Source organism: Mobula birostris, chromosome 1 (assembly GCF_030028105.1).
Source record: "Mobula birostris isolate sMobBir1 chromosome 1, sMobBir1.hap1, whole genome shotgun sequence".
NCBI classification, from domain to species: Eukaryota; Metazoa; Chordata; class Chondrichthyes; order Myliobatiformes; family Myliobatidae; genus Mobula; species Mobula birostris.
This window is the reverse complement of record NC_092370.1, coordinates 206852273-206868669: the sequence shown is the minus strand read 5'-3', so window position 1 is coordinate 206868669 and position 16397 is coordinate 206852273. Positions and strand designations below refer to the sequence as shown.

Here is a 16397-nt window from a genome sequence, read left to right as displayed (position 1 = left end):
TATGATTAATAAATTTGTGGTTGACACTAAAGTTGGTGGTTTTTATGTCCTTCATATAGTGTGATGATCATAAGTGCACACACTATTCCAAGAATGACAAACAAGGGTAACAGCGAGATCTCTGCAGTACACCATTGGTCACAGACATTCAATTAGAAAGCGTCCTTCCACCACCCGCTGCTCTATTACCCAGCTATTTTAGGATCCAAATAGTCAGCTTTGGATCCCAAGTGCCTTAACCTTTTGGGCCATCCATCTTGTGGGAGCTTGTCACATGCCTTAATAGAAGTCCATAGAAACAACATCCATCACCTTAATTAATCAAAAAGAAAACATTAGTGAGGCAGTTTTCCCTGCACAAAACCATGCTGACTATGCCATGATTTTCTCCAAGGAGTTTCCTACAACTGACACATGCCTCACCGGCCTTTAGTTATCCAGCTTACCCCGCTACCCTTCTTAAATAAAGAAACAGCATTACCTATCCTCCATTCTAAACTGGAATAGCTATTGTTGTGAGACCAGACTGTTGAATCACTAAGTATTGAACCGAAGGAGCTGTAATGGCTTCTACAGTTGTAAGAATGGGTGGATCCTAATATGTGATAATCTGTGATATGTGAAGTGCATAAAGAAAACTACAGGAAAAGTTCATCCGGTTGAGAAATCTGTTCATGCATGTTTGGAAGTTGGAAGTTTACCATCCATGGATACATTTTGTATTGAAAGGACAGGCAGGTAGGTGGGTGGGAGGTGAATCTGTTGATGAAAAATTAAACTAAATCCTTAGAAAGAGGTGACATACAATCCGAAGATGCAGTATCATTGTGGGTGGAGTTATGAAACTGCAAGGGTACAAAGAACCTGATGGAAGTTATGTACAGGCCTGCAAACAGTAGCCAGGATGTGGACTACAAATTACAATGGGAGATAGAAAATGCATGTCAAAAAGGAAATATTACGATGGTCATGGGGGATTTCAATATGCAGCTAGATTGGGAAAATCAGGTTGGTGCTGATTTTAGATCTCAAGAGAGATAAATTGTAGAATGCCTACCAGGTGGCTTTTTAGTCAGCTTGTGGTTGAACCAACTAGGACATTATGTCATGGAACCTTATCATTAACCAAGGGACCCAGTGACCACAGGTTTGGGAACCCCTGCACTAGGCGATTAGTTATTCAGGATTGGAGAACGTTGTGTAATGAGCTAGATTTGATTAGGGAGCTTAAGGTAAAGGAAGCCTTTGGAGGCAGAGATTATAATATGATAAGAATTCACCCTGCAATTTGAGAGTGAGAAGCTAAAGTCAAATGTATCAGTATTACAGTGGAGTAAAGGGAATTATAGAGGCATGAGGGTGCAGCTGGCCAAAGTTGATTGGAAGGAGACACGAGCTGGGATGACAACAGAACAGCAATGGCTGGAGTTTCTGGGAGCAATCTGTAGGCACAAGATAGATACATTCCAAAGAAGTAGTAGTATTCTAAAGGCAGGATGATGCAACTGTGGCTGACAAGGGAAGTCAAAGCCAACATAAAAAGTAAATAAGATGGCATATAATAGAGCAAAAAATAAGTGGGAAGTTAGAGGATTGGGAGGCTTTAAAAAAAAAAAAAAAAAAAAAAAATCAATAAAAGGAAACTAAAAAAGCCATGAGGGAAAAGATTAAATATGATTGTAAGCCGGCCAATCATATCAAAGAGGATATCAAAAGAGTAAACAGTGAGGCAACAGTAGATATTGCACTAGTGGAAAATGACATTAGAGTAGTAGTAATGGGACGAGGAAATGGCGGACAAATTGAACAAGTACTTTGCATCAGTCTTCATTGAGGAAGACACTAGCAATATACCCGATGTTCAGAGGGTCAGGTGGCAGAAGTGAGTGCAGTTGCTATTAGCTAGGGGAGATTGTTCTTAAGCTGAAAGGCTACCCCCACTAATGAAAACAATTCAATTATATTCTGAGGTATCTGGTTATAAAATCAACTACAATAAATCTGAGGCTACGCCAATGTCAAAATTGTGTTATTAAAATACAGCATCTCAGTTTAATTTCAGATGGGTGCCAGTTGGAATGAAGTATCTAGGGGTCAAACTCAGTCAGAATTCAGATGAAATAATTACTTTAAATTATGATCCATTATTGAGTAGGATAAGAAATAATCTGCATAAGTGGGGGGCGCTGAGACCGTCACTCTAGTCAATGTAGTTAAAATGGTCATAGCACCTCAGTTTAACTATCTTTCTACGATGCTTCCTTTAAATATATCAGATTTAATCTACAAACGTTTGTACAAACAATACAACAAAATTATCAGTGATTTTTCTATGGGATAAGAAGCCGCCCAGAATTAAAATGAGTAAGATGTGTATGTCCAGGGACATGAGTGGGGTCACTCTACCAGACATCAGGACATATAAATTATCCTTTGAAATGACCAAATTAGCTAAATATCGGGACAGGGCTGATGTTGATTTAGATTGGGTAATTATAGAATGAAGCCTGGCTGCACCACATTCGCTCCTTAACATCCTCTCACAACACGTGGAGAACAAGACTTATCTAAATCCTATACTATTTCACTCAAGGAGTGTGTGGAGTACAATTCATAAAGCCTGTAGAATGTCACATTTAAACCAGTTATACTCCTCGCTCTGGAATAACCCTGAGATATGCATCGGGAAAAGAATGGTGTACTGGAAAGAATGGAAGATTAAAGGTGTAGATACAGTAGGTGATCTCTATGAGAATGGGATTTTTATGTCATCTGTAGACTTGCAGAAGAAATATAACTTTGCAGACAAAGGGAATTTTTGGAAGTATTTACAAATAAGACATTGCATTAGTAGCATATTTAAGAACGGTGACCCACAAAGTAACTCTAACTGAATACTTTACATTACCACAGGAAGTTCATAAAGCATCAGTGTTTCAGAAGATATTCAAGCGCTCTGTGGGTGAATCGTATACAATCTCAAAGCAGTATGGATCTTGGAAGCGATATTGAAGATAATGAGTGGTCAAATATTTTATCAAATGTGGGTAGGCATATTAGGGAAGCAAGAGGAGAATTTATTCAGTACAAGATAGTACACAAATATTATTGGACACCAACAGGACTGTACAAAATGGGGATTGTTGATAATAATTTATGTTGGAAATGTAAAAATGAGGTGGGCACATATTTTCACATGATTGGGAGTGTTCCATGGTTCGTCCATTTTGGTGTAAAGTTCTTGATCTGTTGGAGAATTGGTCGGGTTCCACACTGCCCTTGTGCCCACAGCTTTGTCTCCTGGGTGATAGGACAATGATACCTAATGTAAACAATGACAAATTTACTATTTTAAAGGTGGGTCTCATCACAGTTGCAAGAATTATATTGCAAAACTGGAAAAAACCCAGATGTCCCACTGTGAAGGAATGGACTGAGGAAATGATTAAGATTCCATCATACGAACACATGTTGGGAAGAATTAACAGTGAGGGAAAAGTGCAAGATGTGTGGGATCAATTTTGGTTGTATGTTAATTTAAACTTAAATTAAAACTTCTTCCTGTCTCTAAGTTTTATTTGTTTTCCTGTCATGGGATGGCTGTGTAAATACGCTGTACTGTATCTGCTCTGTGATATGCTGTGCTGCTTTGTACAATAAGAATAAATAATGATAAAATTTTGAATTAAAAAAAGCTGAAAGGTCTGGAGGTAGATCAGTCAGCTGGATCAAATGGGCTACACCCCACGGTTCTGAAGAAGGGTATCTGAAGGGATTGTGAAGGCATTAGTAATAATCTTTCAAGCATCAGTATATTCTGGCATGGTAAAGAACTGGAAAATTGCACGTTATTCCACTTTTCAAGAAGGGAAAGAGGCAGAAGAAAGGAAATTATAGGCCAGTTAGCCTGACCTCATTGGTTGGGAAGATGTAGGGAGTTGATTGTTAAGCATGAGGTTTTGGGGTTCTTGGAAGCACATGATTAAATAAGCCAAAGTCAGCATGATTTCCTGAAGGGAAAATGTTGCCTGACATTTGTTGGAATTCCTTGAGGAAATAACAGGCAGGACAACAAAGGAAAATTGGATTTTCAGAAGGCCATTGACAAGGTGCAGTACATGAGGCTGCTTAGAAAGATAAGATGCCAAGGTATTAAAGGAGCCTTGGATAGAATGGATAGAACATTGGCTGACTGGCAGAAGGCAAGGAGTGTGTATAATGGGAGCCCTTTCTGATTGGCTGCCGGTGATGAGTGGTGTTCTATAGGAGTCTGTGTTGGGACTGCTTCTTTTTACATTGTATGTCAATGATTTGGATGACGGAATTGCTGGCTTTGTGGCCAAGTTTGTGGATGATACGAAGATACTGTAGATGGAGGGGAAAGTAGAGTTGAGGAATCAGGGAGACACAAAAGGATTTGGACAGATTAGGAGAATGGGCAAAGAAGTGGCAGATGGAGTAGTGTCGGGAAGTGCATAGTCATGCACTTTGGTAGAAGAAATAGGAGGATAGACCATTTTCTAAACAGGAAGAAAATTCAAAAATCAGAGGTTGATAGGTTCCTGATTAGTCAGAGTGTGAGAGGTTACGGGGAAATGGCAGGATAATAGGGTTGAGAGGGAAACAGATCAGCCATAATCAAATGACGGTGTAGACTTAATGGGCTAAATGGCCTAGTTCTACTCCTGTCTCTTATGGTCTTTGATATCTTTATAACATTAAGCAGTTTCTTTTTAAAATGTCACAGAAAATAATTTACTTTATAATTAAATATCAATACAGAATAATTTACAATAAATTAACATATTTTCCATTAAGATTGTTTCTTGGAGATGTATTCAGTTAGATTTGTCAAAAATCGAAAAAGTTCTACCTTGGCTACCAACATCTGTTGCTGTGCCTCAATCTGATGTTGCTGTCTTGAAGCCATTTCTTGCAGCTCTGAAAGGGTCATCTCTACTCGAGGATTACCACCCTATAGTGTTATAGAAAATTATTAAAGGAAAAGTCTAAAGTTATTTAACTCTGGCTATAAACCCAATATCCTATTATATCAATTAAATCAACCATCCATGAAGTATGATTTCTTACTCTGTTACCTAATATTTTATTCCAAGTGTTTGCTCAATGATCAAAATGCTTAAACTGCTCCGCCATCAATTGTATTTTTAACTTCACAGAACTGTTTTTCCACTTACTAACAGAAATGTAACAATTGACTCTGATGGAACACTTTTTAATGAAGATAAACTTTTGTACATTAATTGAAAGCTGTTCACAATAACATTGCTGTAGATAATGCTTGCTAATTTTGAATCCATCTCATTTTTGTGGATATCATCTCTGTCAAACAAAGAACGTTCCATTATTTATAAATTTGGGCTCAGAAGGTTAACTTGTCTGTGTTGAGTGATTTGATGTTAAATTAAGTAACAGCAGTGACTCTATAATCAGCCTCAGTATATTTGTTTCAAAGATAGATGAATACAGATCAAAAAGCATCAATGCTCCTACCAGTGAGAGTAATTTTGACTGAGTGTGTGCACATGATTGTCATACAAAATAAATGGAGTAAATGTTGGAGAAATTAAAATGGGTTTTTTGGCCAAATTTCCAGTCACTTTAAAACACTGTTCATTTACAGTCAATGAAAAGAACTTGGCAGGATACACTGGACGAATTCCTCTGGCAATAACTATTAGGAAGTAATATACAGTTTTTTTTGCACAGTAGTGGTATCGGTAGTCTTCTAATTTGTTCTGTATTTTGTTTAAATACATAATTTGTTACTCAGTCAAATGGTAGTTTATGCTTTTTTATATCTCTTTTAAAACTATTTCCATGAAAGTTCAGCTAACTAGGGCAGCCACACACACACACACACATAAACACGCAAACTAACACAGACACACGCACACAAATACACTCACACGACTACATCTACAAATGACATGAAATTCAAAAATACAAATAAAATGGAATCAAACAGTTGCAGATGCTGGGCAATACTTACGGAGGAAAATGTGGACTATCAAACCTTTTTGGTCTAGACCCTTGATCCATTTCCATAAAATAAGATGGAATTCAATTGCAAAAGATTCTTAGATTTTAAGGACTTCAGAAAGTAGTTTTAATCTGTTACGCCACTTCAAAACTGAATACAACTGCCAAGCGTCTGAAGGTGTCCTTGAAATGATTTAACATTGAAAGGAATGCTGCTTAACATTTTTCAGATTTGCATGTTGTCAGGACACAATGTTCCAAATTCACATTGCCAGTTTAACAAACAGTGTTCACATTCTACAGAAGGAGATGAATAGGGCCAGGAATGTACTAGTTGATAACGAAGTGCCTTAGGAAGATAGTTCTGTGTTAACTATAAAGCTATTCTGAAGTCAACATAACAAAATTCAATAGTGTCATTCAAGGACAGTTAGCAGGGTTATGATGCTCAGAGCTTCCAATTTAGCTATTTTATATTTTTAAAAATCTTATAATTTTGTCACTTTCAATCAAATGACTCCTGGCTCACCATGGAGTCCAAAACAAGCTCCTATTCTCCAAGATTATCCAAGCTGCTCTTTACCATCCTTGCTTTCAGGGTCTGTTGACAGATCTTGCCATCACCAAGACAGACCACATATTCATGCAGTTATTTCCACTTCTTTTCTTCGTGTTTCATTAATCAAACCACTATGTCTATGTTTTTCATGTCCATCTACTTTTTCTAACATCATCTACATTGAACTCTTCCTTAGCCCCTTTGTTGCCACTGTTTTCCCTCCCAAGCATCACTGTTCTGTTCAGAACCAATAATACCATTCTCATCAAGGAGGGCAGACTCCTAACAATCCCAAAATTCCCTTTCCTCTCTGATATGGTGAAGAAATCATTATTTTCAGCCATTCGTCTTTCATATTACCTTTCTTGCAGCATCAGTACAAAATTGTTATAGTGCTAAAATGAGGAAAAGCTAACAAACATACATGGAAGTGGAATGTTTCAAACACCAATGGTGGTGTATAATCTGGAAATTTACTCAAGGCCACCCTGACACAGGAATGGTGACTGAAAGATGAAGTCATTATGAACAGCAATAATTAGGTGTGCATATAATTGGCACATCCTAGACCTGTGTTTTCATTTTCCTGGGCAAGTGGATCAGAATGTGGAAGTAGATGAACAGAAAGAAAGTTGAACTGAGTAGCATACTAGTATTAAAGAAAATTAATTGATGACTGATAGGAAATACATACCCCATTTTCAAAATGCTCTGCAGATAGGTTTATTCCATTCCATCTGTTTAACTGATCTTGAGACTGACGTCCACCTGCAAAGAACAAGTTTTAAAAATAAATCAACAAAAAAAAACACCTTGTCATATGTTCATGCCAATCCAAAGAATCAAAAATCATTGTATGATTGGAAGTCTGTTCTCTTCAATTTTGGTCAGTTAGTATCAGAAGCTGCATTCACTACATAAACCTCAATATCTTCCACTTACTGATATCATAGCTTACACGATTGCCAGATATTGAAAACATAAGCAGATGCAAGGAGGAGCCTGAAGTCTACTCCAAACCTGAATAAGATCACAGTTGATTAGGTGATGGCTTCTGTATCACCTTCTTACCCTGTTTCCTTAAACTCTCCACTCTATCCAATCAATCTTGAACATATTCAATGATTCAACTTCTACAGCTCTCAGGAGGTAAAGAACTCTAGAATTTCATAACCTTGGGGGAAAAAATATCCTCCTTGCCTGCATTTTAAATTGGCAACCACTTATTCTGAAATTATGCCCAATGGGCAGAATTTCCCTTACCAATGGAAAACATCTCAGAACCTTAGTTATTTTCATGAGATTGTTCTCATTCCACACTCCTGGTAAACATACTCAATCTTCAATTAAGACTATCCTTTCTTCCAAGTAGTTGAAGCTTAACTGAAAAGTTTCCATTGTAAGAATATGCTCTCCTCAAAGAAACACAGGCTTGGGCTTTGGAGAGGGTGTAGAAAAGGTTTACCAGGATTAAAGGGTACGTACTATAATGGGAGGTCGGACAAATGGGTTGTTTTCTGTGGAGTGACGGAGGTTTGAGGGGAGATTTGATAGAGGTTTATAAGATGAGAGGCATAGATAGAGTAGACAGAGAGTATCGTTCCTCAGGGTTGAAATGTCTAATACCAGAGGGCATGTATTTAAGTTGAAAGGGGTAATTTCAAACAAGACATGAGGGGCATTCCCCCCTCCTAAATACACGGAGTGGCGGGTGGTACATGCCTGGAATGCACGGCCTAGGCTGGTGGTAGAAGCAGGAACATTAGGGACTTTAAAGAGACACATGAATGAGAGGAAAATAAAAGGATATGAACACTGTGTATGCAGAAGAGATTAGTTTAATTAGTCATTTGATTACTAATTTAATTGGTTCAGCAAAACAGTGTGTACCAAAGGGCCTGTTCCTATATTGTGCTGTTATATATTCTAAGTTCATACTCAATACAGCATCTGTGTGCTTACCAGTATCCAGTAGTTAAAAGACTTTTTAAAAAAATGTCCATCTCCTATCTTTGTAATAAATTCCATCACTGTATTGGCCTTGCTAAATCTGGACTTTAACTTGGTAATTCACAGCTGAGCACACACAAGTCCATTTGTACTGCAGCATTCTATAGTCACTCTCCATTTAAACAAGATTTTGTTCTTTCCTAGTTGGAAACCTCATTTCATATTATACTCCATCTATCAAATTTTGAACAACTTACTCATCTTTAAGAGACTTGTCCTTTCCCCACTTTCTTCCCATCACCAGCCCATCTTTGTATTAACTGACTTAACTACAATGTACCTAGTTTTGGGTGTATCCGAGTGAACACTTTAGTGCAGAACCAAGGAAATGTAATATTGCTAGAGGTACAATCAACTAGTCTGTTTCTTCTTATTTGTATCAAGAAGAAAATTTTACATTACTGTGAAAGCAGTGAGTAAAAATACATATAATTGAAAAGATCTGTGCTTCACTTAAACTTATGCCTTCTTCTGTGCCTTAGTATGCCCTTCAATCTCTACAAAGCATTGCAGGACTACTTTCTGGGCCATTGGATATGAATACTTACAAAAGGCAAAAATTTGCAATTTACAAAGAAAGAGGTTATCAAATGCAGTAGTATAGAGATGGTCTTGAATATGAAGCAGAGAAGGTTTAATGCAGGTTCAGTAAATAATAAGAAAGATGCCCTGATTGCAAAGGAGATGGAGTACAATTATCTTGCTACAAATGATCATCCAAATAATGAATAGAAATTCTAAATTTCTAAATAGAAATTGTAAGAACCAGAGCCTGGTATGGAAATGTCAATCCCCTTGAACTGAAAAAAAAATGTAATGTATTGGATATGGCCCAGTCCATCACAGGTAAAGCCCTCCCAACCATTCAGTACATCAACTTGGTGTGCTGCAGTAGGAAAGCTGCATTTATCATCAAGAACACCCACCATCCAGGCCCTGCTATCAGGGAAGAGGTACAGGAGCCCCATGAATCACACCACCAGGTTCTGGAACAGTTATTACCCCTCAATAATCAGGCTCTTGAACTGGAGGGGATAACTTCACTCACCCCATCACCAAACTGTTCCCACAACCTATGGACTCACTTTCAAGGACTCTTTATCTCACATTCTCAATATTTATTGGTTATTTATTTCCCACCCTTTTATATTTGCACACTTTGTTGTCTTTTGCACATTGATGTCTGCCCTGTTATGCCCTGTCTTTCATTGATTCTATTGATTTTCTTGTATTTACTGTGAATGCCCACAAGAAAATGAATCTTAGGTTTTTACAAAGTGTATATGGTGATTATGTATGTACTTCGATAATAAATTTACTTTGAACCAATAAGATGCAGAAATTACAAGCAAATATTTCAAAATAGTTGAAAAAGAGTCCAGTGACTTGCTTCAACCAGCAATATTTTGTTTTATTCTGATCTCTGCTATCAGAGTTCAATTGCAGTTGGCTTTATACTCCATTTGTTTTCATATCAATAATCAATTTCAAGAGAAAATATATTTGGCAGAATGCCAAACAGGCTGGCATTTCAAATTAATATTTGCTGAATTTCATCTGAAAGACTTTTGTTTATAGATAGCTTTACTTGCTATAATTACCAAAAGGCTATGATATTCAGTTGTTTTATTCAAAATGCACATCCTAAAAAAAGTAACCGGAATCTGACCACACTTAAGATTTGACAAGGTATATGAAGGTGAAATTGTTGGAGCACGATGGTGAAAAGACAGAATGAAACTGATCGACTATTTCTCAAAAAGCCAGAATAAACATTCTGGCATAGAGATCACTTGCAATGCTATATGCTTCTATATATAAAAAAAAATTGCAGAATTCTCAGTTGACGTAGATTTAAATTTTACTCACACCCCTGAACTCCCTCTTCGCATATTAAATTCACAATTCACTAGTTGTAAAATTGCTCATCCATATTTACTTACTTTGCTCACTACTCTCATTGGGCGAATCCTCATGTCGCAAAAAGAATTTCACTTCTTCTCTACGAGGTCCCCATTTTTGCAAATGTTCATACATCATATGATCCGAAGGAATAGCACGCTCTGTAAAAGATAAATCAAAGTACTATATAAAAGTGAAAACTATTCTTCTACAGATTGTATTCTTTACACTCTCCAGTATACTGTAATAGAAATAAATCAGTTAAAGCTGGTTACTTGAATAGTTCTGATGACATTAAGCTGTACAGAATTTGATGAACTGTCACCATTTACTCTACAAATATTTAGGAAGTTTGGGATTCATATGCAAAGTAGTAGCTTCACAACTAATTTGTTCGCTATATTCCTTCATAGCTACTGAAGCTGAAGTTTTACTTTGCTGGCAAATCTGCCTATTGAGCACACGCTAGAACAGGTCTGGCACATGAACAGCAAGCTTGTTCACTTAAGTGGAGAATGGATGGAAGGGAAAAGGATCTGGCAATTAAGTTTTGTTTAACCTGAGATTTCTGATTTTGTTTTTTTAAATATATTTGAAAGTTTCAGAAAGTTATAAACATTCAAAATACAGATCTTGATAGCCTGAACAGCTGAAAAAAGTTAGGAACATAGCTATTCCAGCAGGCAAATCTTCAGCCTGTTCAAGACCCCACTGCCCTTACCACCATGAGAAAGCAGCGAAGGGTGCATATAGTATGCGGAATTAGGAATGGATTGGTGAATAGAAAAACAATTTCACAAAATAAATAACTAACAGCATTCTACGAAGGCGGTCCATTATCTGCACTAGGTGTCTACGCTAATTTTGCTTATTTACAATCAAAATAATACAGCAGTGTGTTTCTTATCTGTCATATCCCAGAATGGCAGTGAAACTGTGCAGGAGAGTTTTTAAAAAGTGGAAAAGCCGTAATATTGGGACAGTTCTACTCTCTCTGAATTGAATGTCCAGGTCTAGTGGTACGAGTAGTCAACACAAACTGTGATCTTCCTAGATTGCAGTGGATAACCATGCCTCCTTCTGTGCCCTTCACTCTCCACAAAGCACTGCAGAACTACTTTCTGGGCCACTGGATCTCATCTATCCAGTTCACCAGAGCCGACTTCACATACTAGGACAGGCACAGCCTTTATCTCCTGGGGCATGAGGCCCAAAGGCTATCCTCACCTGGTTCGGCTCACCTATCAAGGCGGTGCACTAGGTGTGACCACTGTCACATGCAAACAACTACTTGAAGGCCTGAGTGTCTGGTGGGACCAAAGGCGAGTTGCTCCAGACTGGACAAGACAAGCCCCTTCAGAGCTGTTACCGCTCCCTGGACACCCCAAATACAGCAGCACACACCGGATGAAATCCTCTGTCTCCAACACTGAGTTAGCATATAACTGTATGAGGAACTAATACAGTTTTATGGTACTGTAGCAGCATTGGGTTGTTCCTTTTTGCACTTTTTCGCGCATCGGGCGGCAACTCTACCACTTTATTTTGCATCTTTTGTTTAAAAAAAAATAAAGCTAAGTTGTTAGCCTGACGCTCGATCTAGCATGGATGAAAAGCATGCAAGGAGCCAGCCAGATTTGAACCCGGGATCATTCACCTTGAAGTCCAGAGCGGATGCCACTTCACCACCGGCCGGCTATGTAGTAACATTGGTAGTGCTCCAATTTGTTCTGTATTTCATTTAAATACATCAATTTATTCCTCAATTATATGGTAGTTTGTCTTTTTTTATACAATTTTAACTATCTCATGAAACTTCTGCTAAATGAAACAGCCACTTAATTGGGCCAAAATGTACTGGTCCCAAAGGGTCTCCATTAACCAGAAAATTCTTGTATGTTTTTTCTGAATTCATAAAAAGCAAAATTTACTTCTTGCTAAAATATTCAAAAATCTACAAACTACAGTCAATAACTTAAAAATTGCTATTTAATACTATTACCAATTCCCTATAATTCCACACAAGGGGATTAGCTATTTTGGATTGGATGTTGTGCAATGAATCAGAATTGATTAGCCAGCTAAAGGTAAAAGAACGCTTAGGGGAAAAGTGATCATAATATGATCAAATTCACCCTGGAATTTGAGGAGAAGCTAAAGTCAGGTGTATCAGTGTTACAGTGGCATAAAGGAAATTACAGAGGGATGAGAGAAGAGTTGGCCAGAATTGATTGGAAAAGAACACTGGCAGGGATGAAGGCACAGCAGCAATGGCAGAAATTTCTGGAAGCAATTTGGAAGTCACAGAATATATACAACCCAAAGTATTCTAAAGGCAAGATGCCATACTATAGCTAACAAGGGGAGTCAAAGCCAACATAAAAGCCAAAGGGACAGCATGTAATAGAGCAAAAATTAGTGGGAAGTCAGAGGATTAGGAAGCTTTTCAATACCAACAGAAGGCAACTAAAAAAGTTATTAAGGTAAAGATGAAATACAAAAGTAAACAAGCCAATAATATTAAAGAGAATACCAAAAGTTTCTTCAGATACATAGTGTAAAACTGAGGCGAGAGTTGATATCGGACTCCTGAAAAACAATGCTGGAGAGGTAGTAATGGAGAACAAGAAAATGGTGGACAAACTGAATAAGTATTTTGCACCAGTATTCACTGTGGAAGACACGAGCAGTATTGTGGAAGTTCCAGGTGTCAGAGGTCATAAAGTGCGTGAAGTTACCATTACTAGGGAGAAGGCTCCTGGGAAACTGAAAGGTCTGAAAGTAGATATGTCACCTGGGCTAGATGGTGTACACTCCATTCTGAAAGAGGTGGCTGAAGAGATTGTAGAGGCATTAGCAATGATCTTTAAAAAAAAAAAAAATCACTAGATTCTGGAATGGTTCCGGGAGACTGGAAAATTGCAAATATCACTCCATTTCTCAAGAAGGGAGAGCAGAAGAAAGAAAATTATAGGCCAGTTAGTCTGACCTCTGGTTGGGAAGATGTTGGAGTCAATCATTAAGGATTTGGGGTATTTGGATGTGGTTTGGGGGTACATGGAGGCATATAATAAAATAAGGTGTAGTTAACTTGGTTTCAGTGGAAAATCTTGCCTGGCAAATCTGTTTGAATTCTTTGAAGAAATAACAATCAGGATAAACAAAGGAGAGTCAGTGAATGTTGTGTACTTGGATTTTCAGAAGGCCTTTGACATGTGCCACACATGAGGCTGCTTAACAAGCTATGCCCCCATGGTATAACAGGAAAGATTCTAGCATGGATAAAGCAGTGGTTGACTGGCAGGAGGTAAAGTGTGGGAATAAAGGGAACTTTTTCTGGCTTCTGTCAGTGACTAGTGGTGTCCAACAGGGGTCTGTGTAGAAACAGATTCTTTTTGTCAATGATTTCGATAATGGAATTGATAGCTTTGTTGAAACTTTGCAGACAATACAAAGATAAGTGGAGGAGCAAGTAGTTTTAAGGAAATATAGAGGCTACAGAAAGTCTTAGTTTAGGAAAATGGGCCAAGAAATACCAGACAGAATTGTGTCAGTAAGTGTATGGTCATGCACTTTTGTAGAGAAATAAAAGGGTTAACTATTTTCTAATGGGAAAGAAAATACAATAATCTTGAGGTGCGAAGGGATTTGAGAGTCCTTGTGCAGGATTCCCTAAAGGTTAATTTGCAAGTTGAGTCTGTGGTGAGGAAGGCAAATGCAATTTTAGCTTTCATTTCAAGAGGACCTGAACATAAAAGCAAGGATGCAATGTTGAAACTTTATAAAGTACTGGTGAGGCCTCACCTGGGGTATTGTGAGTAGTTTTGTGCCCCTTGTCTAAGAAAGGATGTGCTGAAACTGGAGAGGGTTCAAAGGAGGTTCACAAAAAGGATTCCAGGATTAAATTGCTTGTCATATGAACAGTGTTTGATGACTCTAGGCCTGCATTCACTGGAATTCAGAAGAATGAGGGGAGGGATGACCTAACTGAAACCCATCAAATGATGAAAGGTCTTGATATGTAGAGAGGATGTTTCCTATGGTTGGAGCAACGAAGACCAGAGGATACAGCCTCAGAATAGTGGGATGTCCCTTTAGATCGGAGACAAGGAGGAATTTCCCGAGCCAGAGTAGTGAATCTGGAGTTCATTGCCATGGGCAGCTGTGAAGGCCAGGTTTTTATGAACACTTAAAGCAGAGGATAGATTCTTGATTGGTCAGGGTATGAAGGGATAGATGAGGAAGGCAGGAGATTTGAGTTAATAAAGTGGCAGAGCAGAGTCAGTGGACCAAATGGCCTAATTCTGCTTCTATATCTTGTGGTTTTATTGTCTAACGAATAATAGCAGAAACATTTTAATGTATATGATGCCAAAAAAGTTTAGTTGTTGGGTGTACTGCAATGGCTATGAAGGACAGCTCTCTACACTTGTACCAACAGTTTTCCATAATTTTGTTTTGGAAAATAAAATGTGAAAAATGAATGCTCCCATTATAAATGAAGGAAAGAAATCAACTAATTCATATTCTAATAGAAGAGTATTTTGGGAGAAACCTCATTAGAAAGGTGTAACGTTGAAGACAGTGGTTCAGACCCACTGCAAGGGCTATCATTGGCACATTTATTTAAAATAAAATTATTTTATTTCCATTGTAAAATAATACTGTAGGAACCCTCGCACAAGAGGCACTGCAGCAGTTCACACCACCTTTAAGGACAATTTAGAAATATGAACAGTGGTCTTGCCAAAAATGGAGAAAATATTGCAGATGTAGGTTTTCCCGTGAAGCAAGCAATATTTAAAACCTATTTCAAACATGGGAGAGAGAAAGAGAAATGGGGAATGGTGGAGAGGAGGGGTGGGGCAATTACTGGATGTAATCGATGCTCATGCCATAAGGTTGGAGGCTACTGAGATGGAATATAAGATGTTGCTCCTCCTAACTTTTTGTGGCCTCACAGTGGAAGCACAGGAGGTCACGGACTGACAAGTCAGAAACGGAATAGGAAGTAGAATTGAACTGGGAGATTTCTCTTTTTGTGGCGGTCAGAGTGAAGGTACTCGTTGAAATGGTCTCCCAATCTACGTCGGGTCTCACTGATATACAGGGGGTCACACCCGGTGCACTGGATACAGTAGGTGACCCAACAGACTCACAGGTGAAGTGTCATCCAGCTGGAAAGACTGATTGCGACCCTGAATGGCTGTGAGGGAGGAAGTGTAGAAACAGGGTTGGCACTTATTCCGCTTGCAAGTATAAGAAAAGCTATTTATTAACTTTTAACTGAGTACATTCATTAATTGTGGACCTATTTGTTTATCCATTAGTGAAGCAAATACTACTTCAGACAGCCACTTTCTCTGGTACTCATTTCGCATACACACAGGTTCCTCTTAAATATTTCCCCTCACCTTAAACGCACGTCCTTGAGTTCAAGATTCTCCAGTGAGAAGGAGACTGTATACATTCATCCTTTCTGATCCCCTCATGATTTTAAGGTCACCTCTCAGTCTTTTACACTCTAAGGAATGAAGTTTTAAACTGTCCAATCTTGACCTGTAACTCAAACCCTCTAGCTTGGTAACATCTTTACAAATCTTTTCTACACTCTTTCCAGTTTACTAACATCCTTCCCAAACTTAACAATACTTAGTTGTTGGTGTCCAAAACTCAAACTCAATACTCCAGTGCAGCCTCACCAGTTTCCTATTCAACCTTACCATCTCCTCCCAGCTTTTATATTCAATGCCCTTAATAATTAAGACTAGGGCATCAAAAGCCTTCTTTATTACCCCATCTACCTTTGACTTCACTTCCAGAGAACCATGTATTCATACTCCAAGGTTCCTCAGTTCTGTAACACAGAAAGTGAATGCAGGACCCTGGGGAAAGTCTTACCTAGATTTAATTTTCCAAAGTT

General features: G+C 38.2%; 1 protein-coding gene across 6 annotated transcripts in view; it reads right to left on the bottom strand.

Annotated features, from left to right (window-relative positions):
* ppp1r13bb (protein phosphatase 1, regulatory subunit 13Bb) overlaps nt 1-16397 on the bottom strand; it is an 84713-nt gene that overhangs the window by 34489 nt on the left and 33827 nt on the right. For 2 of the 6 annotated variants that reach the window (XM_072269802.1, XM_072269810.1), the window contains exons 3-6: nt 10516-10635; nt 7257-7330; nt 4874-4975; nt 3197-3322 (exon numbers count right to left, since the gene is read on the bottom strand). In XM_072269802.1, coding sequence (XP_072125903.1) covers nt 3197-3322; nt 4874-4975; nt 7257-7330; nt 10516-10635 — 422 coding nt within the window. Of the gene's footprint in view, nt 1-189; nt 209-240; nt 313-2908; nt 3167-3196; nt 3323-4873; nt 4976-7256; nt 7331-10515; nt 10636-16397 lie in introns of those variants that run through there. The other 4 variants (XM_072269819.1, XM_072269828.1, XM_072269836.1 and 1 more) reach the window with 4 other exon arrangements.